This window comes from Camarhynchus parvulus, chromosome 5 (assembly GCF_901933205.1).
Source record: "Camarhynchus parvulus chromosome 5, STF_HiC, whole genome shotgun sequence".
Lineage (NCBI taxonomy): Eukaryota > Metazoa > Chordata > Aves > Passeriformes > Thraupidae > Camarhynchus > Camarhynchus parvulus.
In genome coordinates, this window is record NC_044575.1 from 17,120,919 (window position 1) to 17,143,963 (window position 23,045).

The 23,045-nt window shown below is 48.9% G+C and overlaps 1 protein-coding gene across 2 annotated transcripts in view; it reads left to right on the top strand.

The window, feature by feature from the left end:
* The window catches only part of SLC25A22 (solute carrier family 25 member 22), a 50,819-nt gene that overhangs the window by 7,803 nt on the left and 19,971 nt on the right, over nt 1-23,045 (top strand). For both annotated transcript variants that reach the window (XM_030950175.1, XM_030950176.1), the window contains 3 exons: nt 15,322-15,428; nt 19,517-19,642; nt 22,819-22,874. In XM_030950175.1, coding sequence (XP_030806035.1) covers nt 15,409-15,428; nt 19,517-19,642; nt 22,819-22,874 — 202 coding nt within the window. In that variant the 5' untranslated portion in view covers nt 15,322-15,408. The remainder of the gene's footprint in view (nt 1-15,321; nt 15,429-19,516; nt 19,643-22,818; nt 22,875-23,045) is intronic.

The following is a 23,045-nucleotide window of genomic DNA, read 5'->3' on the forward strand; positions in this document are numbered from 1 at the left end:
CACTTGTCACAGCTGACTCCAGCTAGGTTATAGATTGGAGCCCAGAAGTCCTTGTCCAAGGACCTCTGGAGCAGAACAGTGTGTCTAGTTCCTGCATTGCCAAACTGTTGCTAGTCTTCGAGGCAACGTGCCTGTTCCACTGCTCACTGGCATGACAATTCCTTGTGTCTGCTGCTGCCTGCTGTTGCTGCCATGCACTCTTTGTGAGACAGAGTTGGTAATTAGAGCAGAGTTGTGAGGTGTTTTTCATTTGGAAACTTTTTGAAAACAGTTTCTCAAGCAGTGCAAGATGAATTGTTCCCCTGGGGATGTGTCACGTAAATCTTGTGGATACATCTGTCAGGTAGCAGCATTGCCCTGCACATGTGGAGTAGCCAGGTGAGACATGTGATGTTCAGAGAATGACTTTTCAGGTTTGATATACTTCAATTTTTCCTCTTTTCCCTTTCTTGTGTTACTCATCTCCCTGCACTCTGTTTAGGTGAGCAGGACTAGATGTGTTTTCATTTACCTGTAGCCTCCAAAATACATTGTCTTCCTGCTGGGAATGCCTTGCCTGCCTTGCAGCCTGCTGATTCGCAGCACTCTGGGTGAGCAGGGTGCTGGTGAATGGATTATGCTGCAGACTCCTGAGCCATCAGGTGGTGGTTGCAGTCCCCTTGACAGTTCCTCTGCTTCTCACAGAGTGTGTATGAGTTTCCCTGGAGGAGCGGCTAACCTCTTCAGAAGCAGCCTGACCCATGTGGGGCTGCTGATGTGTGTTTAGCAAGGAACCATTTTGCTGTGATCCGAACAGTTTTGGCATAAGCAAAACAGCTGAGGTGGGAGAGCAGGGCTGTTGGCAATAGAGGATTGGAGCAGTTGTGTTCGTATTTCCCCCCCAGCAAAGGGACTGTCAGCAGCAGTGTCCTGTGGCTGAGAGGCAAGGAATATTGACTAACATGACATTTAAGTGGCATTTCTTCCAGTGCACTGGGAGCACTAGTGAAATTCTGCCTCTGGCACTGAGAAGTAATGAGATAAGCTTTGTTCTTCAGAGGGGTTTCTACCTGCTGTTGCAAAGTGTTTGGAAGGCTGGGAAATGTCCTTTTGTTATCCTGTCAGTTCTCCATGTCTGGTCTCTTGTACAGAAGGCCTTGGCTCTAGCAGGCAGGTGAGCTTGCAGCCTGCACACCAGCGTGGGCATGCTTACGTGGTGGCTCCTGCTCGATGCTTCTCTGTCACCTTGCCTTAGGGGGAGCCTAGCTCCTGACTCCAGAGGGTCGTGCAGGAAGGATCTGTCCTTTCACACCCTGAGGTCCTGCTTCATTCACTGTGGTATTTTAGCATTGGTTCCCATGGCCCTGGCTGATGCTCTCAGTGCACTGTGGCGTTGCTACAGGGACAGGATGCGGCGTTTGTGGGATGCTTTGCAGTTCCAGCCAGGCTCAACAGTCCCTCTTTGGGGCTTTTGAGTGACAGCTATCAGTTGACATACAGACCCACAGGGGTCTGGGTTACTAGGCCTTTTAAATGATTTTGTTAAGGGCGCAGAAGCTCTTATCTCCTAGGCTTCCCTGGAGGGATTCTTGTTCTGTTTTATTGTTGTATATTGGTTTACTTCATCGGTGCACTCGGCAAGCTGCTGCAGGCTGCTGCCAAGAGGAACAGTCCTGCTTCCACTCTTGCCTCTCTCTGCTTATGTCAACACAAGCATTTGTGTGTTCACAGCTACACGTGACCTGGGAATAGGCCTGGGCCAAAGTGAGTTCTTTTAGTTGCTGGGGAAAGGAAGAGCAGTAGTCTGAAGTTATGCCGGACAAGTGGTTGAGTAACCACAGTCTCTGCTGGGAAAGTAAATCATGTGGCATTTTCCAGGGGCTAAAAATCCCTGGTGCTGTTCCCTTCATGAAAATCTTTGCACCTTCTCCGCCAACACACCATCAGGACTGCATCAAGCCTGTACCAGTTCCTCTTTGTGCAGAAAAAATGGTGTTGTGCTACCCTTCCATAGCACTGGCTCTCACCTGGTGCCTGGTTGTAGATTCTCTCTTTGTTGCAGAGAGACACCATCATGTCTTTATAATGCTTAAAATTCACATAGCATAGCAGCCAGAGAAAGGTGGTGGCTTTTTACATCTGTTAGGGATGGCCCTAAGATGTGCTGCTAGATGCAAGGAAGAAGGGCATGCATAGGAAGAAGTGATAAGAGAGTCAGAAGAAAAACCCAACAACTTTGCTTTGCTCCAGCACAGTCCCCTAGTGCTTACAGGAAAAGTACATCCTTCAGAAAGTGCTTGGTGAGCATGTGTCCTTGGAGGTGCCAAAAAATATGATCAACTTCGTCTTCCTTTCCTTTTCTTCCCTTGCATGCCAGGAAGTGGTGACAGTTCCTAGCAGACACCTCAGTGTGAACATAGCTGATGCTGAGCCTTCTTCTCCAGGTGTGGCAGAGGTTAGAGATCTGCTTACCATTGGGCTGGAGAGATGGGAGGCTCCTCTTTGAGCCTATCTGAACCTTGCTGGGATTGTGTGTCTCTCTCCTTGCTTCTCCCTGCTGCAGCCTGTTAGATTTCTGAAGGCTCTGTTGCCATTTTGATGTGGGAGGTGCAACTGTCCCTTCTGCCTGCCTATTGCCAGATAGGTTGAGGGATGTGTTGGGATTGCCTTACTTGGTTAAGGTCCCACTGCAGGCTCTGAGCTGTCGTGGCTGACTTTGGGGGTGAGGAGGAGATGGGACTGTATGAGGAGCATCACATGGCTGGATGATGGGTGACCTGCAGCCCTTGGTGCTGCTCCAGGGCTGGAGGCTGCTGGTGCCATGTGGGAAGGGGGCTGCCAGCAGTGTCCCAGGCTCACAGTCCCAAAGCAGCGCGGTGTCATCCCAAGGCTTGCCATGTGTTCTGGGCCACAGAGATAGGAACAGACAAGCTGGCTGGCCCTTCGGAGAGAGGATCCTGTGTCTGTCATTGCACCAAGGGCTGGGTGAATGAGCAGGGATTTTGCACATGAACCAGGCAGCAGCTGGGCCGAGTGAGCTGTAGGGTGCCAGCCACAGCGTTCCTGTGCTTCTCCAAAAGCTGTGTCAAGGCAAGTACTCTCTGCTGTCTCACAGCTGTTATGAAAAAGCCTGAGTTTGCTGCACCCTTCTCTCCCTTTGCCCTCAGGGCATGCTGGGCTTGTTTGAATTAATGTAATTAGCACATGCCTTATTAGCTCACTAAGGCACAAAGAACTCATGTATATTTGTAGCCAGGTTAAGCAGCCCCTATTAATTTAATAACCGTGTCCTCCTTAGTGCATGGCAACAGTTAATCACTGGTGGTGACTCAGGACTAGCCAGTATGGAGGAAATTTGGGCGAGGTGTGTATGTGTGCGGTTCTCTTTTATTGTGTTGTATTTTTATTAATGAGCAGAGCTGTGAAGGGAATTAGCAGCAGGCGCAGTAGATGGAGAGGAACTTTCAGTGCAGGTTTACTAAACAACCAGCCCTGGATATTTCCTATGCTCTATGCTGTCGGTAGAAAAGGATCTGTAGAATGAATCAGCGAAATGTGACACAGACTGGGAGGCGGAAATTTACAGAAATAAACTTTAGCAACCCACGCTTGAACTCTGCTCCAATCAGGTTATGTGCTAGGTACTGATAGTAATTTTGCTTCATTGTCTATCCTATTTCCCCTTGGTGATTTTGAGGCAGAGGAAGTGGCTAGTGTATTCTGGTGCTGCTCATATTTGAGACTGCAAAAGAGCAAGATTCTTGTAAAAGGACAAAGATAGTTGCAATTAATTTCATTTGCTGCAGCACTGTGGTCCTTGGTTCCTTTTACTGTTTGGGGTCTTGCCATGCACAGCACTTATGTAGGTCCCATGGAATGCTGCCAGGATGTTTGCTACCAGATGTTTGGGGGGTTTGTTTTGGTTTTGTTGTTTGGTTGGTTTTGGGGTTTTTTTCTTCCTTTTTTTCACAGAAGCTGTAGGTTATGGTTTGTGCTCCACCCTCCCGGAATGATGCAGTCTGTGAGTCCAGGATGGTGATATGTATCTCTGTTCCAGTAGTTCTGCATGTGGGATAGTAAAGTCCTGCACTGATTCTAAAACTAGTGAGTTAAGCATTTTGGGGGCCTTTTTCAGCCAAGACCGCTATGCATGCACAGGAGACTTCCTGCATTTCTTCTCTTCTTCCTCTTCTTCAATAATCACAGGTTGTGCTCTTTGTGGTGAGCTGGGCGGAGGAGCAGGAAGAATGGTACTGGAGAGCTGTTGATGTGCTTGTGCTGTTTTGGTCGAGTTTCCTACAAGTAACAGGGTGAGATGCAGGTGTCCTGTCTGCTCCTACTCCCTCTTTTTATTTTACCTGTTTGCTGTTTCTGCCTAGTAAGCTTGGGCTTGCAAGGCCTGAACTGTTCTTGGCCATCATGAGCCTGTGCAGGAGCATCATTGAGAAGGTGAAGTTGTTACAGTCAAAGGGATGATGAAACCCCCATGAAACAGGACCAAAGTGTGTATGTACTGTAATAATGTGCCCTCTTGGTGCATCTGGCAGGGGACCCAGTCCCTAGGCTCCCGCAGAGATGGTGAGTTCTTCTGGCTTGCATCTCTGCTGAGAACCTGGACCTCCTGGGAGGCACAGAAGGAAAACAAGTCTGAGATCTCCATGGAGTGGCCAGGGATGCACACAAGTATTGCTGCAGCAGATTGAAGCAGATAAATTTAATTTCTACTTTCTTAGAGCCCGTTCTCAGGAGAACTCAATGTTGTAATGAAGGCTCTGTGAGTGGTGTGTGGGGTGAGGATCTGCAGTGATGCCCATGTGCAGTTCCTAACAGGTATATTGCAGGGGGGAGAAAAAAAACAGAGAAAGTCTGGGGGAAGATAAATACCTGGGGTACCTTCAGATGCTGCCCAGAGATGGTGATTTCCCTCCCCTCCTCCTTTTTCCTTTGTTTCAGGAGCAGGAAGGGATACTGCTTGGCTCATGCTGGCTCAAAGCTGTGGAATGCTTAGTACACACCAAGACAGGAGGCTTTTTCCAGAAAAGTTTTTTTAGCCAGTGTTGTAGTTTTGTCTGGGATAGAGTTAATCTTCCTAGTAGCTGGTACAGTGCTGTGTTTTGAATTTAGTACGAGAACAATGTTGATAACATGCTGATATCTTAGTTGCTGCTAAGTACTGCTCACTCTAAATCAAGGACTTTTCAGTTTCCCATGCTGTGCCAGTGAGGAGGTGCACAAGAGGCTGTGAGGGAGCGTGGCAGCAGGAAAGCTGTGACATGGGCACCATGGTGGAACCTGGGTGGGATGACTGCCATGGCTGGGGTGCTGCAGTGGATGACTATATGCTCCTCAGAAGGGACAGTCAAGGAAGGAGAGGCAGTGACTGTCTGTTGGGGAGTGTTTTGGCTATTGAGAGCTGAAGGGTAGTGATGATAAGGTTGAGTGCCTGTGGGTGAGAATTAGGGGGAAGGCTAGCAAGGAAGGAAGACACTCTGGGGGGAGTATGTTACAGGCCACCCAACCAGGATGAAGAGACAGGTGAATTATGCTATGAGCAACTGTTTCATGATTGCCAGCCCTTGTTCTTGTGGGAGATTTGCTGGATGTCTGCTGGAAGCTCAACACAGCAGAGAGAAGGCAACCTAGGAGATTGCTGGGCTGTATGGAAGATAACTTCTAACACAGCTAGTCAGAGAGCCCAGACCTGCTGTTTGCAAGCAGAGAAGGGCTGGTGGGAGATGTGGTGGTTGGAGGCAGTCTGGGCTGGGCATAGTGACCATGAAATTACAGAGTTTTCAATTATTGATGTAGTAAAGAAGAGGTCACCAAAGGGGGTCCAGGAAGGCTGAACATACATTAAGAAGGAAATTTTAAAGATGCAGAATGTCCCTCTGTGCCAAAAGATGAGCCAGCAGGAGAGAAGACCAGCCTTGTAGAACAGGGAGCTTTTGCAGGAACCAAGGCAGGTAAAAAAAGGGTTTGCAACATTTGGAAGAAGGGGCAGATGACTCAGGCAGAGTACAAGGACATTGTTAGGTCACGTAGAGAGAAAATAAGAAAGGCAAAAGCTCAGCTAGAGCTCAATCTTGCCAGTGCTGTGAAAAGTAATAAAAAGTGTTTTCATAAATACACTAAGAACAGGAAAGAAAGCTAAAAAGAATCCCCATCCTTTATTGGATGCAGAGAAAACAGCAACAAAGGCTGAGGAAACGACTGAGATGCTTAATGCCTTCTTTGTCTCAGTCTTTACCAGTAAAACTGAATATCCATAGGGCAGCTGGCCCCCTGAGCTGGCAGACAGGGACAGAGAGAGCACAAAACATCTCCGGCAATCCAGGAGAGCAGAAAAGATTCCCAGCAATCCAGGAGGCGGTAGTCAGTGGCAGGGGTGCTGATGGAGCTGGCAGAGCAGCTCACCAAGCCACTCTCCATGCTAGCCCCAGGGCAGGGCTGCCAGGAGTCTACTGTGGGCACAGCAGTGCCCTGAGCTGTCAGTCCTTCCCCTCTGCAGCCTCTGCTTTGGCCACAGTAAACCAGCCCATCCCAGGACCACACACTTTAAGGCATCCAACAGGAACATCTCTGTGATTGGTTGAGTGTTGCTCTGGTGAGGTACTGCTGCAGTTTGGCCTGAAAAGATGCTTATTCCTCCCAGCAGGGTCACTGGCACCCCTTTCTTTCAGCAGAGAAAGCTGAGAGCCAATAGCCCTGGTTTCATTGCTGGTGGGGAATGAATGGTCCCTTTCAGGCCCCAGGAGCTCAGCTCAGTGCTCTACCTCATTCCTACTGAGTGAGATAGAATCCAACCTTTAGCTTCCCCTTGGGCTTCTTGGTTGGTTGTTTTTAATTACTGCTTTGTACATGGTGGTTATTTTCTAAACTGGGAGGGGAGAACTCTTTTCTACTCAGCCTCTTGGCAGAGCACCCAAGAGAGGCACTTGCACCAAGTTTCTCCATGGTATGTCCTTCCAGTTCTAAGGGTTGGTCTGTCTGTCACTGTCAGCTGGCTCTGCCTTTGTTGACCACCCCAGGTTATTGAAAAGGAGTGCTGTGTGTAAGTTCTTAATTGTTCTCCTTGCTCTCTCTCCCATCTACCAGGCTCCCAAAAGCTCAGCAAAGTTGTCTTCTCTCTCCAGCTAATGCTGCATGTCTCTGAAGCTGTAATTTCATAAAACCTGGTGTAAAGAGCAGTTCCAGAGGAAGGTGGATTTAAAAATATTTAGAATTGCATCAGTTCAGCATGTGATGTGATTTCTCAGGTGGCACTTGGAAAGGAGCATTACTGGCAATAAGCACCCACTTAATGTTTGTGCAGTAACATCCAAGGTGCACTTGCTTGTACACCAGCATGATCATGTGCAGGCTATTTTACTGTCTGTCAGTTAGCTTGTGCTTCTACTGCTGCCTCTGCAGCTGCAGAATAACCTAGCCCATTATAATCTTAATTTAAATAACCATTTTATGTAAAAGTTCCTACATATACATATATATATATATATATAAAAAATTGTATTTGCATATGGATGACCTATTCTGCAGCTACCTCTTACAGATCCTTTTGAATTGGTGGAGGGACTTGCAGGTTTCTACAGACCAAAGGTTGGAATCCACAACTATTTCCAAGCAAGTAAGTGCTCGGCCTGAATTTTTGCCATGGCCATGCCCTGGCCTCGTATGACCACATCACTGAAGATTTTATGATGAGATGCATGGAAAGGGTTTTCAGCTCTCTGGCACCTACTCCAAGACAATTTGCTCTGAGCATGAGTAGTTGTCCTAAATTTAGAGGCTTGTTACTTGTGTTGTAAGTGTTAGAGGAGTGACAGGGCAGCAGGGCAGCATGCTTGATGTGGCATTTGTGCAGAGCAGGAGAACCAGGTCTTTTGAGACTTGACCCAGTTGCCTTTTTGAGGACTTTGAGAGGAGGCAGGTTGAGATGGGAAGAGTGCCAGCAGCTCCCATGGGTTTCCTTTGCTCCCCTCTGTCTTGCCAGGGGGCCTGTGAGCACTTTCAGACCTGTTGTCTCTCTCCTGTGAGGGAAGATTCTGCCTTAAGAGTGTTTTCATGTGTTGTCCTTCAGTGGAGCAGTGTGTTCTCAATAACATGACTGCAAGCTCATTTGTCCTGCTGAAACCTTCCCTCCAGTTCCTTCAACTTATCATCTCCAATGTCTTTGATACCAAGACTTCCCATGTGAGCCCTGGGTGAATCACTTCTCCTAAGGGCTGTCCTTACTCATCCCATCTTGCAGCTCAGTTGCAAAATCTCTAGGACAGGGACTTGCCTTGATTGAAGGTCAGAGCAGACCCTAAAATGACAGATCCCAGGTGGGTGTTGGGGCCTTTTGGTGTGCTGCAGTACTCATAACCATACCCAGCTTCAAGATGAGCATTAGCTTTCTGTCTCTTGATCCAGGGCAGTCTCTACCCAAGACATGCAGAGTTGAAGGGTGTATCTGATGTTTCTTCCAGACCAGCACAGGCCTGTTTCCCAAGTCTTTCTGTCTTGGCAGGTGGCTTGGCATCTCAGTGTTAAAGGGATCATGCTGATGCAAGAAGAGGCCTCCATGGGACTCCTTTTGTTAAGCAATAGGGCAAATGGCTTCTGCTCTAATCTAAGTAAATTGCTGGGTTTTTTTTGGCCTGGAGAAGCTCTCCAAGTCGGGAAGGCACTTCTCTTGCTGCTCACAGTGCCTTTTGGAGGCCTTGCTCCAAGCCTTAGCTCTCACAGAGGTAACAGCAGGTACTTGTTGTCTTCTTGTCTTTACTTACAGCAAAAGATTTCTCAACAAAGCAGACAAAGTTGTGTGATGCTGCTGTACTGGGAGTGGGAGGCCCTCCTCTGCTTCCAGCAGGATGGAGAGCCCAAAGGGGAGGGAGTAGGAAAACTGGGTGTGTTCCTCCTACTCTTACTGCCTGGAGGCAGGAAGTTCCCCACCTGTTTCCCTACTGTTTTGTCCCCTTGCTTTCCAGTGATACCTGCTGCTCCACTCACTTTGATCTTTGCTTTGGAGTCAGCAGCTATGCTGGCTTTTCCTAGTGTGCCTGAGACCAGGCAGACAGAGGGGCAGTTGCCAGGAGCAGTCAAGGCTCTGCTTGATGTCTTTGGTAACTCCTTTGCTTTGCAGGAGGTGACCCTGGTGACTGAGGGCACCAGGCAAATCTTGACTACTGTTGTGTGAATCTCCAGTCCTGGTGGAGAGGATAGTTGCAACAGTGTGCATGCCGTATCAGAATGCAGGATATTGCTGTAGTCCCAGGGGCTTGAGGGATTGTCCCTGTGACACTTCCAACATGGCCCTGTGGTAAATCCTCTTCTGTTGCAGCATTATGGGTGACTGCACTGGTTTGGATGTGGTGGGTAACTGTGTCTGCTAAGATGTTGGACTGTTTTTGTTCGAGGCTTGTTTTTTTCCTAAGCTGGAATGTTGTCATAGGCACGGGGTGTTCATCAGGCTGCCAACTGTGGTTTGAAATCCTTCTGTAGGTGAAGGGCAAGTCAGTGATGGAGCTGGAATGCGAGCTCAGGAATCCTCATTGCTAATCAGGAGTTCTGTTCTTCTTTTTCCCCTCTGTGGGCATTCAGGTAAATCTCTACTGCACCACCTGCAGTTGCAAAGCCAAACACCTGTGCAACACACCCCCAGCCAGGGGACTCTCCTGTCCCTTTGTGGCACACAGGAGGTGCTTTGAGGTGTACTCTTATCGTGGGGTCTCAGCATGCAGTTAAGGCTCCCTAGTGTGCAGGGACAGTGCAGGCTGGATATGGGGGCAGAGTTTGCCTGCAGTTTTGCAAGGGTGCCAGCCTGACTGTTCTCATGGTGATAGGAGGGGGCGGGGGGGAACCCATCCTGACCAGCCTGAGGAAGCTGCACGAGACAGAGGTCAGTTGTGGAGGATGGGGAGGGACTGCTGGAGCTGAGAGTCATTGCAGGGGCTATCAGGGAGGAGTGCCCTGCCTGCTGAGGCTCTGCATCCCGTGCCTTGCCAGCTGAGTGGGCGCAGTGCCAGTGAGCCTGTCCCTAGAGGGTGTGAGCAGCCAATGGTGCGGGGGGCTGGCATGGCACCTCCCCGCTGGTACTTTGGCCTTTTATCACCTGAGGCAAGGGGGAAGGCTGCCTTTGGCTTGGTGCTTTCACAGCCCAGAGTGGTACAGGGACAGCTGGCTGCTGACCACGAGGCAGGTGAGTTTGTGTGCGCAGCCCCGGGGCTTCTGTCTGGTGGCAGAATGGTGTGAAGGGGCCGTGCTGTCCCCTGTGCAGCTGGAGAGGTGACACTGTGACGGTGGAGAGCATTCACCAGCATGCTTGAGAGCTGCTTTGTTTTCTTGAGGACTAATGCCTTGCCACGTCCTGCAAGGAAATTCATGGCAGTCCCTGCTTTCAAGGGCCTAAAGGCAAGCAGGCAGCAGATTAAACTGCCACCTCTTTTCTCTAAACCCTCTGTCCCAAACTGTCCAGAGCAGGCAAGAACCAAATTGGCAGCTTCTCCCCAGGTGACATTACCTGGTGCCAACTCCCTTTTGCACTTTGTGCCTATCGTGCATCTAGAAAGCAGCTTCTCTCAGGAAATATTTGCAGTTTTATTTTGCACTCCTTAAACCTTATTGTGATGACAGCTTTGCTCCTGTCATTAACAAAATTTGGCAGTGTCTGCACCTTCAGATGCGTTTGTGCCGTGAAGGAAAGTGTGCTGATCCCAGAGGGTTTCTCCTCTCCCAGCAGGCACTTGTTGCTGATTCCTTCCCCTTGCCATCCCTGACTGTGAATGGTTGTGTAGCAGTGTCCTCTTGACACAATGGATGCTGGCACAGCTTTGTTTCCTCTGCTCACCTTCTGAGCTCTGTTTCTTGACATCAGCTTCTCTCACTGGGGCTTTGAGTTTGTCTGCTCTCAAGACAAATAGAAATATGTGGAAGGGACTCCTGACTTCCCATTCTGCTGTTTATTCTTAAGTCAAGGTTGTTGTTTAGAAGTTGGCTTTCAGTGACAGCTCCAGCATGTGCTGGCCTCCAGTTCTGTCTCATTCCTGTCTGACTGCCCGGCACAAATATTTGCGCTGGCATGAAATCAGGGATGGGAACACGTTTGGGTGTAGGGAGAAGACAGATTTGCTTTCTTCGGCCGCCGCAGCAGCTGACATTTGCTAAAGGTTTTCTGTCAAACCGGCAGCCTGTGTGTGCTCAGATAAATCAGCATGTGCAGCAGCCTGAGCCTGAGAGGATGTGCTCAGCTCCACTGGGGCTGCTGGGGAGGGGATCTGCACATGGGAGTGCTGGCAGAGGGCAGGAGGGAAGAGCTGACCTCTGGGAGGGTGGGGGTGCTGCTGGCCGGACTGGGGGAGCTGGTGGACTGGGAGCCCACAGCTGGCCTGGGAGAATGGCAGCTGTGGCTCTGGCAGCCTGGCAGGGGAAGAGCAGGAGAAGAAGGGTGCTGTACTAGGTTCAGACTGGGGGTAGAGCAGTGGCATCTGGGAGTAGAGGTGGCAGCCCACATCTCTAGGTGGCACTAAATGCAATCAGCAAGGTCAGAGACTTATGGGTAAGTTTAACCTGTTTCTTGTCCTGTGATGTCCTGGCTTGTGGAGATGTTGGGTGCCTGTATTTCCAATCCAAGCTTACTGGAGTGATGCATTAACGAGACATGTTTGTGTCTCCCCTCCATGCCTCATGCTGGGCTGTGATTCTCTAGTAAGCACTTTTCCTTCAGGTGATAAGGCAAAAACTGGAGGTTGAAAGTTCAGCACCATGCCCCATGGGATCAGGAGAGCAGATACAAAGGTTGGCCTTCCTGGAGAAAGCCTCACTGTCTGATTTGTGTGGGAGATGTATGGCAAGGCAGGGGAGAAAAATAGCACCACTTCGCTGGTGGCTTAGGCCGTGAGGACCAGATACATCCAGGACTGCATTGTGGTACTTCTAGTGTGGCTGTTCTGTCACTGTCTGGAGCTGACTTCTGGGAGGTGAGAAAAGGGAAAGGCAGGACTGAGGAGGCTTCTGGGCCATTTATGTGTCAGCATGAGCTTCGGGCCATTTGCACCGCTTCGGTGTGCGTGTGGCTCTGAAACTAATTCGCCTGATCATTTTAATAAATGTAAAAGAGATGTCCTGATGTGCAAGTAATGGGGCATTAATCCATGCCTAGCTGTGTTAACAGCACTCTAGAAAGGAAATACTTTCATGCTGTTCTCACTCTCTTAATTATGGGATGTTCAATTTAGGATCCCCTTCCACGAAGGCTGCTCAGCCTCTTCGGCTTTCAGGTGGCTCTCTGGTGACTCTTATTTCACTTCTTAAACCAGTTTCCTCTCAGTTCCTCAGCTCCATGCAGATTCCCAATTCCAGCAGTGCCATTGTCCTGATGTTTAACCATACAAAAACTTTGAGGCGTAGCACCTTTTTGGTGCTGCTGGCTTGTCTGCTGCCCCAGTGCAGGTCCTGATGGCAGATTTCCTAGGAAGATGCAAACCCTGCTCCCTGACAGTTCTCCCACAGGAAGCCTTGGAGCTACACCCTGCTTGGCTGCAGATGCTTGCCTGCTTTTATGTGCAGTTTTTGGCTCCTGAGAGCACTGTGTTCCTGGGAAGATATACTTCGGTCTTTATCTAATCTCTTTCATTTCTAGGATAAATGTATAATGTTGTTCTGGATTTGTTTTTTAAAAGTCCTATAAAATTCCTGGCATTCTCTTCCCAGCCAGTTTTTCCCCCTCTTAGACTGCAGAACTGTAGCAGCTCTTTTCCTGCCCTGGTAGTGACTGGGGTCTGGCTCAGCTCAGAAACTCCCTGACCAGACCACTGGAGGGTTCATCATTCACCTCTTCTAAGGGATTCGGGGAGTTCTGTAGATTACAGCAAAGTGGTCAGATAGAGCTTGGGGTGACTTAGGGTTTGTTTTGCAAATGATCATTCGTTGGAGCTCTGTTTAAACAAACAGAGCTCAAATAAGCTTTCCACTTCATTGCATTAAAATCCCTTAATTCATTAAAATCCCCTGGCCACAGACATTCAGGCCTCTGCAGTGCCAGGTGCTGTTTAAACAGTTATCAAGTGCTGGTGTCTGCTGTAAAATGATCACATTGTTCGCTTCCCGTCGCTCGTCCGCGAGTTGAGTGGCTTTTGTTAGGGGAGATGATACTAGTCCTGGTATTTGCTGGCTGCACAGCCAGCACCAAGGAAACCTGTAACCTTGCCCAGTTTTAAACCCAGGAAGGTTGTTTTTGCCCTGTCTTGCTGTGCAGTTGCAGCAGGAGCATCTGTTCCCTGGTGGGAAGCAGCAGCACTTTTCCAGCTGGATCAGACAGCTGTGGAAGACTCTGTAGTTACTGGGCAGGTGGGGAGCTGAAGCCAAAAGTCAAAAGAAAAAACGACCAGAGAGAACTAAACTCAGCTATCCCAAGTCTCTCTTGGTGCAGAGGGACTCCATTGCCCTACTTGTGTCAGCAGGTAAGAAACAGCCCTGTGATGTATTTGCCTGTCCATCTTGGTCTCTCACTTTTTTGGCTACCTGGCTGTGGTGAATATTGGCAGCCTTGCTGTCTTTCCTTGCTGTTGCCCTTTGTGGTGGATGTCTGTCCTCCTGAATGCCCCTCTGCATGGAAGGGTGCAGCAGAGGCAACAAGGGGGGGTGTTTTGCCAGAGCTTGGAGCAGGCTGTTAGGACCACTTGGTGCATGTATTTTGTCAGGCCTGTCTCGATAACACAAGTTTATTGAGGGTGTAGACATTATCAAGCAAGTTTTCACGATTCACAACTTGTTTATGGCAGGGTTCCAGGCTTTCAGCTACTGGTCTTCCTATATTTTTATATTTTTGTCTTGTTCTGGTTACTTTGATAGAAAATTAGATTAACCTAAACCAAGCTGCTCTTGTGGACATGCATATAAAAGCACATGTAATGAAGGGTATAAGTGATACCCTGCACTTTTCCCTTGGAAAGTGCAGACTTAGCTGATCTGGAGCTTTTTAAGGTCTGCAGCCACAGATCAGTTGGGATCAGGTGAACTGTCTGAAGAGGGTCACAGAAGGTATAACAGCATGGTGCAGTGGGTGAGGTTTGTGTGCAGTGTTTTGAGGAGGAGTGCCTTTCCTTAGGGAGCTCCCTGTGCTGCTCTCTCACAGCTCTAGTTGAATGTGGGGCTGCAGACAAGGCAGTTTCAGTCTCATGTTGTCCAGGAGTGGGAATGTACAAATGGTTTTATGCTGTCCTATCCTTGGCACTTGATATAACAGGAGGGGGATATGAACTCTTTCCCATACCTGTTTGCACCTTCACTAGCTCATCACACTTTCAGGGACCTTCTATTCTCAGGAATGCACTGGGACCCAGAGGTATCTCCAGAGCAGAAGTGCTGGCCTGTGAGCCCCTCTGTTGGATGTTAGATTCTGTGTGGCTTAGGAAATCTGCAGTAAAGGAGCAAATTTCATTCCAGAGGGAAAGGGCAAAGGTACTTCCTTTGCTTCTGGCTCAGCATCCAGGTGGCAAGTGAAAGGGAAGAGGGAGGAAGTTGGCTGAATACTGCTGAGACACGTGCAGAGAGCACAGGGCATCTGGTTCCCAGGCTGCAGGTGAGGAGATGAAGGCATCTCCAGAAAGCTGAAAGTTGTGGCTGCTTCTGAAAATTTCTCTGGTGTCCAAATTTCTTTGTGTGGTGACTTCTAACAGCTCTCATTAAACAGTAACAATTAAGAGTCTTAGAACTGATTCCTGCAGTCTGTCAGAGCTGAAAGGAGCAGTCCAAAGGGCAAAGTGGCATCAGTAGCTTGGGGAGGGAGAGACATTGCTTAAAAAGCAGGGTTGGCACAAGACTGAACATGGGCTGTCTGTTTAAGCTCAGAAATAGGGGAAGGATAGTAACCTCTGGAAGAGGAGTGTTTTGAAGGCTGTCCTTTGGACACAGCATGTATGTGTTGAAGGGAAGTGCTAAAAGAGTCTTGTGATGACGCTTGACTTTCTTAGGCTGGTTGGGTGGACCTGCAGAGGGTTGGGGATACACATGGTATGGTGTGAAACACTCTCTGAAGTTGGAGAGAAGTGACAGACATGGCTGTCCTGGCTTCTGGGCAGAGCTTGTGCCCTGCCTGGCTGCTGCCCTTCCTCATATGCTGCTAGAACCCAATGACCTTGGCAACTCTTCCCTCCATATGTCCTTGTATATTTATATTTACAGACATACATTTATAAGGCTCCCTCTGGAGCTCAGTCTCCTCTTTGAGGAGATCAGGTGCTGTCTTAAGTCACTTGTTCCTCAGCTGTCCTAACCCTACAGCCTGCCTGCCAAGGAGCCCCTGAGCTTTAAGGAGAGTGTGTCTCAACTTTGTGTTCTTGGTGTCTTTCTGTCCTTTCCCAGGAAGAAACTGAAGAGAGAAAGACGTAACTGAAAAAGAACGATTGGAAGGAACAGATTCATTTCTTAACAAGATCAAGTTTGAATTAAATGGCTGATAAACAGATCAGGTAACTTTAATTTTTTTTTTAATTGTGCTTTAGGTTTTTCTTTTGAAATCTTTCAAACTTATTTCTGTTTGGGATCCAGGAGGTTGGAGGAAATCACCTGATCACCTCTTCCAGCCTTTAACAGTTTTGATTCTTTCTCTTCTTTTTTTGAACCTTCTCTTATTTTGTGTCTCTGCCATGTTGCCACATCTCTGCTTTCCTCTGTTCTTTTTTCTCATTGCCTTTTTCTTTCTACCTTCTGCTTTCTATGCTGCATGAGTCTGTTCCTTTTTGTTTCTTCTTTCAAAGGTCACCCTGACCTGCTGACTTCAGCTGCGGCATCAAGGGAGCAAAGCCAGGTCCTTGACCAGCCAAGGATGCAGTACTTGTAAAGACAAAGTCCACATAGCCTTGTGCAGCCTTGTGCCCGTACTCTACAGAGTCAAGGCTTGAGTGATAGCAGGAATATGAAGTACCAACAATGATTAAGGACACTTATGTGCACAGTGGAAACTTAAGAGTATTGGTTCTGGTAAAAGCTGGATTTGAGTCTTCCCTGGAAATGAACTGGGATTCATTTCCTGGAAAGACACAGTTCTACCCTTTGCTTCCTAAGAGCTGTGTCAAGTGGATCTGCACAGTCCTCCACGTGGGTTTAACTTTCTGCTGCTTGTGAAGTTGCCCCAGCTAAGTGACTCCTACATGCTGTGGGATTCCTATGGGGTTTTTCATGTTGCTTTTCTAACATCTACTTTTCCAGGTTACAAGCTCAGGACAGGTGGGGTGAGTGGGTGAATGAAACATGGAGACAAAGGGACAGGACTTGGCAGTGCCTGAATGCTGCAGGCAAGAGGGCTGCCCCTTCTTAGCATTTGCCATGATTAGGATATCTTCCTGTACGCCTGTCTTCTGCAAATGTAAACAATCCTGAGCTGTGCTGATAAAAGTACAGCATTGTGGAGTGTTTGTGTGCCAAGATTTGGCCATCATCCACTACCCAGTTTGGAGAACACTTGGAACTCTTCCAACACACCCTTGAAGGGCATGCTGAGATTCACCTCCATGGAGCCTGGCAGGTCTATGTTCCCCATAACCTCAGCAAAGCAAAATGACCACACGTCTATGGCTGTTTGACTTGGTGTTTTGAAGGAAGTGGAGATGTGTCCTACAAGAGGAGATGTGTCCTACAAGATTTGCCCTGGCTCCTCCAGTGGGGTCTTGGGGTGTAAGCAGGAGCTTGCTGGCTACAGGGACTAGTTAAAAAGGGCTGAGGAGGAGCACTAGAAGAGGAGAACTGGGATGCCTTTGTATCCCTTCTTGTATTAAACTGAGCAAATGGCTTCATTTGCATGCTAGCCAGCGTTGTCCCCGTTTCACTAAGCCCTGCACACGTAGGTAGTGAGAGGCAGTAGCTGTGCAGAAGCTAAATAGGACAGAGAGACCAGGCACAGTGGATTCTTATCCCTTGAGAGAGCAGAAAGCACTGATGTGTGAAGTGGAATGACTCAGTCACAGGGGAAAAAGCATTTGATTCAGGTGCAATGGTCTTTGTTCTGTGTTCTTCTTTGTGCCTCAAATCCCTCACCTCTCCTGCTTTGCTCATCTCTCCAGTTGATGGGACCATGTGTCTGCAGTGGTCACAGGCAGCCAAGCCAAGGAGATTTGTTTCTGACACCCCTTAGTAGAACAAGATTGATAGCAAAAGACTAAAATCAATGGCAGTGGTTTGCTGCATGGCGAGATCAAGGGCGCTGCATTTCTGCAGCAGTGCATGTGGAACTTAATCTCAGTGTCTCACTGGATACTGCCTCGTGTCCATCCCTACTAGTTTCCTCCTGCAGTGTTCATGGGGAAGTCTGGATGGTTAGATTCAGGTGTGATGGGAATATTGAGCAAGGGTTTTTCCCCCACAGGCAGAGGGAGAAGCTGTCTGCAGCCTCGAATTTTTGGCTTGCCCAGGCGCATCAGATGATTCCCCTTTACTGCTTGGGTCTGGGCTGAAATTGGGGAATCTCTCACACTTACAGTAGCAGCAAGCAGGACCTTTGTGTCTGTGTCTCAGTCCCACCTGATATAAACCCTGGGTTGATTTCACTGTTGGAACAGGTTGAGAAAGGCAAGTGTTTGCCTGTCCCAGGTGTTTTAGGGACATTTCTTTAAGTGATGACAGTGCTGAGGCTGGAAGGGGGCACTGGTTGTGCCTCACAGTCTGTGACTTGCCGACAGTGACTTCAGAGCTGAATTTGGGGAGGCTGAGGTGATCCTGTCTTCAGACACCTTCCTTGTCCATGGTGTCTTCATCCTGGGACACTTCTATCTGGTCTCTAACCTCCTCCTCCAGTGTGACTGTGGGTTGGATAAGGAGAACACAATGATGTGAAGCTTACTGTTTGAAGTTTTCCCATGTCCTGAGAACAAGTTCAGTGTAGGAGTTTGCAGGCAAATCTATTCCATTCTCAGACTGTGGCACAAAGATCCTTGAGGCAACAGTCTGGAGCTGGTGAGGTCTGAAAGCCTGGCTCTGCACTGAGCTTGTGCATTGATTTGGGCCTGCCTTCCTGAGGTACTGTGCTGATTTGATCTCAGTCAGCACTGTCTAGTTTGGAGCTGTAGGCTGAGCTCAGATCTGTCTGCCTATCCTTGGCACCTCTTCTTCCAGCTGTGCCAGCTCTGGGGCTGTGTGTGTTGTATTGGCAGGTGTTGAGGAGGAAAGAGCTTTGGGTGCAGCAGAGGCTGAAAGGAGTGTGTCGGGGTATGTCAGTATGTCTGTCCTGAGGTGTCAAGATCATGCTTAGCCCTTGTGGACAAAGTCTTTTATATTTCGTCCATCCTTCATTTGTCTGCTTCCCACAGGGACCCTTCAAGTTGAAACCTTGAGTCTCCATATCCTGCCTTTCCCTGAAGCATGGCTGTTTATTGATCCCTTCTGCATTTGCCCCTTGATGCAGAGTGCTCTGGAGTGCTGTTGGGGGGAAAATGTTTGCAGGGCTTTCCCCCCCCATGCCTCGGCCAGCCTCAGCACTGCTGCCTCTGGAGGGTAATGCAGTCTGTCCCCCATCCAGGACAGCAAGTCACCACCATGAAAGGCAGTGTGCCAGTTCCCCTGGTGGGAGGATAGGCCTTGCAGGCTCACCCAGCTGCAGCCTAGGAGTGCTGTCAGCCACCAGCTTAATATCTGACACATCCTGTGTACAGGGAGCCATATCCTGTGCTTTATTGGAGGGAGCTGACTCAAACAGGCTTTCTTTGTCTCTGTGTGCAGTGGTTTATTGAGCATGTAAGTGCAGGACATTTTTCTTAATTGAATTTGGTGGGAACCCATGTTTAGCTGATGTGGCTTTTGCTCAGTGCCACTTGCAGGAATTCTCTGTGGGGACAGAGGGGAGTGGAAAAAGCCCCGTGTTTCGGAAACGCATGCAGCGAGCCAGGTTTGATTTCCCCCAGAGGTATGAGCTCATGTCTCCACATCTGCAGCCCTGCAGGCTGCCAGCCCGGTGGCTTTGCTGGGCTGCTGCTTTGTGTGTGCTCCCCTGGCCCTGGGAGATGGATCAGGAAGCAGTTTCCCGTAGCTGCAGCCATCTGCTCCATGGTTGCCAGCTGGGTGCTTCTGCTGGGCCCATTCCCACACGATGGTAGCAGCTGATGTATCACGACCCTCTCATTAGCTGCGGATCTGATTGTGGTGCAGGAAAGCGTTTGTCAGTAAACCTGCTGGCTCAGATGCCATCAGGCCCTAACTGAAGGCTGTCCACATGGTTGATGGTCCAGCACTCAATCTTTTCTCCTCTAGGGACAACAGAAATCCCCAGTTCCTGGGCCACAGGATTTTTCCCTGCTCCTAGTAATGTGTGGGTTAGGTGTTTGGCTCCACTCCACTCATCAGCCGTTTGTGCTGATGGTATGTGCTGCTTTCTATGCCTCTCCATATACACAGCAGGAACCAAGCTTTGCTTTGTGGAAGAGCTTCCTTTGTGCTGGGGGGAGCAGCCTTGTCTCACAGCGATGCATTAACTCTGGTCATGAAAAAGAGCTCAGCTCTTTCCTCTTTCCCTTCCCTGATACTACCCAGTGCTAAGACATCTGTTTCTCTCTGTCTCTTCCCCTTACAGTTTACCTGCCAAGCTGATCAATGGAGGGATAGCTGGGCTGATTGGGGTCACCTGTGTATTTCCCATTGACCTGGCAAAAACTCGCCTGCAGAACCAGCAGAATGGCCAACGGATGTACAGCAGCCTGTGAGTACTGCCCACATGGGCACCATCCCTCGGGGCTTTCCACGGGGAGTCCTTCCACTTTGTTACCTCTTTCAGATGAGCTCAGCATCTCCAGGAACTGGGCTGTCCTCAGGAAAGCCAGGGGACAGTCTGGGGCCAAGCTGTGCTAGAGTAGATAAAGCAAATAGAGCAGCTCTTGAGGCTGCTGAGCTGAGCAGGGGAGTCCTCTGCAGAGGCACATCTGTTTGCATCCCTTGCTTGGCAGCAGCATGTTCACTACTGCCAGGGCTCAGAACCAAACCACAAGGAATCCCAATCACCTGATCCCGAACACAAGGAGTCTGCTGAGCTGGTCAGGTGCCTGAGGGAGTTTCTGCCTCTGTTCTGTTTCCATTGCTGTGATATTGGAGATCCTTCCTTTGCTGTGTCAGTTTTTAAAAGAGGAAGCATTCCCACTCTAGAGCATTGCATGTGGACCTTTTGAAGGATCACAGGCTGACACATGCTATAGTTAGACCAGCCATCCAGTGTCTGAAAAAACCCCAGGTACTGCACCTGTAGGAAAAGAAGGCATGAGTGTATCCAGCCCACCAAATTCACTTGGAGTTTGTGTTGAGTGCTTAGGGCTGTATATCTCCTGTAAGAATGTGTACCACACTTAGCACAAGATGCTTTATCCTGGGAACCAGAGACCAGCCTTAGTTTTCCAAAAGAATTTGTGGTATTGAGGGGAAGAAGGGACTGTCCTCCTACCACTTTGTTTAGAACTGGTGTAACCTGATCCCTGCTCCTCCACACCATCTTTTCCTCTTTCCTGCCCAGGAGAATTTGAGGCAGAGGAAGAATAGGAAGGAAATGCTCTCTCTGCTGATGGCTTTAGTCTTTGTGCCTCCTTGCTCTAGCTGATGACATGAGCTTAGGCTGTAGGCTCTAGTGCTTCTCTTGATAGTTCCTGTGCTCTCTCCTCCCTCCTGCACTGTCAGTGTGCCCTGGCTTGTTGGCAGGATGTGACTGCCCATATTACCTTGCGTCCCCTTTTGTTGTGTCCTGCTCCTGCTGTAGATTGCTTCACCTCCTGAGGATCATTTATCCTCGTGACCTGACAGCAGGAGGAGTTTAGGCAGGTTAAATGACCTGTAGGCACCCCTTGGGGCTGCATGCCAGGATGTCTCATGCCTGGAAGGGAGCTTGGTAGGAGAGAGGCTTTTAACCTCCAGCAGTCAAGTGAAAGTCAGCTCCATAGCCAGGAATTGCTGTGAGGTAAGGAGCTGTTAAGGAATACATAAGATTTACACTGTATATTTGAACTGGCTGCTTCTAAGAATAGGAAGGGCTGAGCTTTCCTAAGAAAGTTTCCTCTGTTACAGCAGCTTTTTTTCCTGGAAATGCTGTGTGCCCATCAGTACTAGATCTCCTGATTCCACCAATTACCTGGTGTCTGCTGAACACCCAGGAAAGGCAGCAAGTTACTTTAAAATGTTGGCTCTCTTACTTTAAGATAGCATGCCTTACTTATGCTTGGCTCAAGAGATCTTTGGCATCAGGAGAACCTTTCACTTTAAAAAGACAAAGACACTGGAGGACTTCTGAGGGATGGAGAGAACTTGGCTTCTGGGCTGTGCTGCCCCAGGTGTGTTATTGTGGAGATTTCATTTTAGTATAATTTTAGTTGGCTGTTGGCTCCCTTTTTCCAGGGAGAGAAGAAAGCTGGATGTGGCCTTGGCTGCATCTTGTTCTGCTGCAGCTTGAGGGGCTTTAAGTGACATGCAAGCTCTATCCTGATGCAGCAGGGCTGTATGAATATGGTGGGGAGCAGCTCTTCTCACTCCTCTCCCTGCTGCAGCTTGTTCAAAGCAGCATCACTGGCTCAGGGAAAATGTGTTGCCTCCAGCACTGCAGTGTGAGAACTTGATGGGAGGGATAGGAGGAAGGTGCAGTGGGATTTCTGGGGCTTGCAGATGAGTTGGAGGGGCTGCTCAGAAGGAGATGAGCATGTACAAGTTGCAGGGGCTAGGGTGGAATGTGTGAAAGATGAGATGCCAAAGGATTCAAGGAGTTCCAGCAGAGGGGAAACTCATTGCCATGACTGGTAGCAAAGCAGGATGGGCTCTTCACAAATAACTCTAGAACAGTCTTTGCCCATGGCCATAAAGCCCTCAAGGAAGCTCTGTATTTCCTCCTCTTCCACCTCAGCGCTACTGCAGAGCTGAGAAGAAGTTTACTCCTTGTGTTGCCAAATCTCTTAAAAATGCATTTGTGTTTTCATCAGCCACACTTCTCTTATTACTGCTTAAAAGAGCCTTTTATTCCTTAAATTATGTACATGTACATGCATGTGCACCTCTCCCTTCCTCTATGGCTAGAACAAGTACCTGTCTCTTCCCAAAGATCAAAAAGGCAGCATTCCAGCTTCATGCAGCTGTGGTCCAGAGAGGGAAACTCTGCCAGGGAATCTATGCAGCCTTCCTGAACTGTGACTTTGGATTTGCTAGGGATGTGTGTGTCTGTGCCTTCAAAAGCCTTTGAGCCATTCCAGTGCTCTGCAGGGTTTCCCCATTTGTAGTAAATGTGTTTGCAACAAGGAAGGTGACAGTTTTCCCCTTGGAGCACAGTTTTTCCCTTGGAGCACAATACCCTGCCACGCTGTCCTCAGGGCAAGAGCCTGAGTGCTTGCTGCCTGCTGTGGGACTTGATGTGTTAAAAGTGCATGCTTTAATCTTTGTGGGAGGCCACAGATGACTGAGTGTTCAAGTCATTTTATCTTTGTGTGCCTCGTGTCAAATTTCATAGAGTAAGACAAACAAATCAGCATGGGGGGTTTGGCCCCCCTCATTTCCCTTCCAGAGCTGGATTTAAAAATGTGTAGATGGGAATCTGCTTGTTAGAGCATTTCACGTGCATTTGCCACAAGGGACCCTGGATAAACAGCCCTTGCAGTGACACTTCTCCCTTTTGTGTTTCTAGAAAGCAGACAGCATGTGCAGGGTGAGCCAGGGGTTTCAAAGCCCCTGTGACTCAGGGGTTGAAATGGGACTCAGGCCTCAACAAGGGCACATTCAGGGGCTGATGCGGTTCCCATCTCAGCTGAGGGTTTCGCTGACAGAATGTAAATGGAAACCACTCCAAGAGATTTGTTTTTCTCTGCACTCACCCAGCTTTGAGGTGCTGTGGTTCATCTCCCTCTGTCCTGTTTGCAGGTCTGACTGCCTCATTAAAACGATTCGGTCGGAAGGCTACTTTGGCATGTACCGAGGTGAGTACCGCTGACTCAGGCACAGCACAGCTTTTGCGTTGGAAGCACTGGTGCGTAAGTAGGAGGAAAAGCTCTGTTCTCTGGCATATAAAGCAATAATTTGGCAATATCCTAGGAGGTTGAACAGTGCAGCTGTTTCTAAAATAAACTCCATGCAGGTGTCTCTTCAGA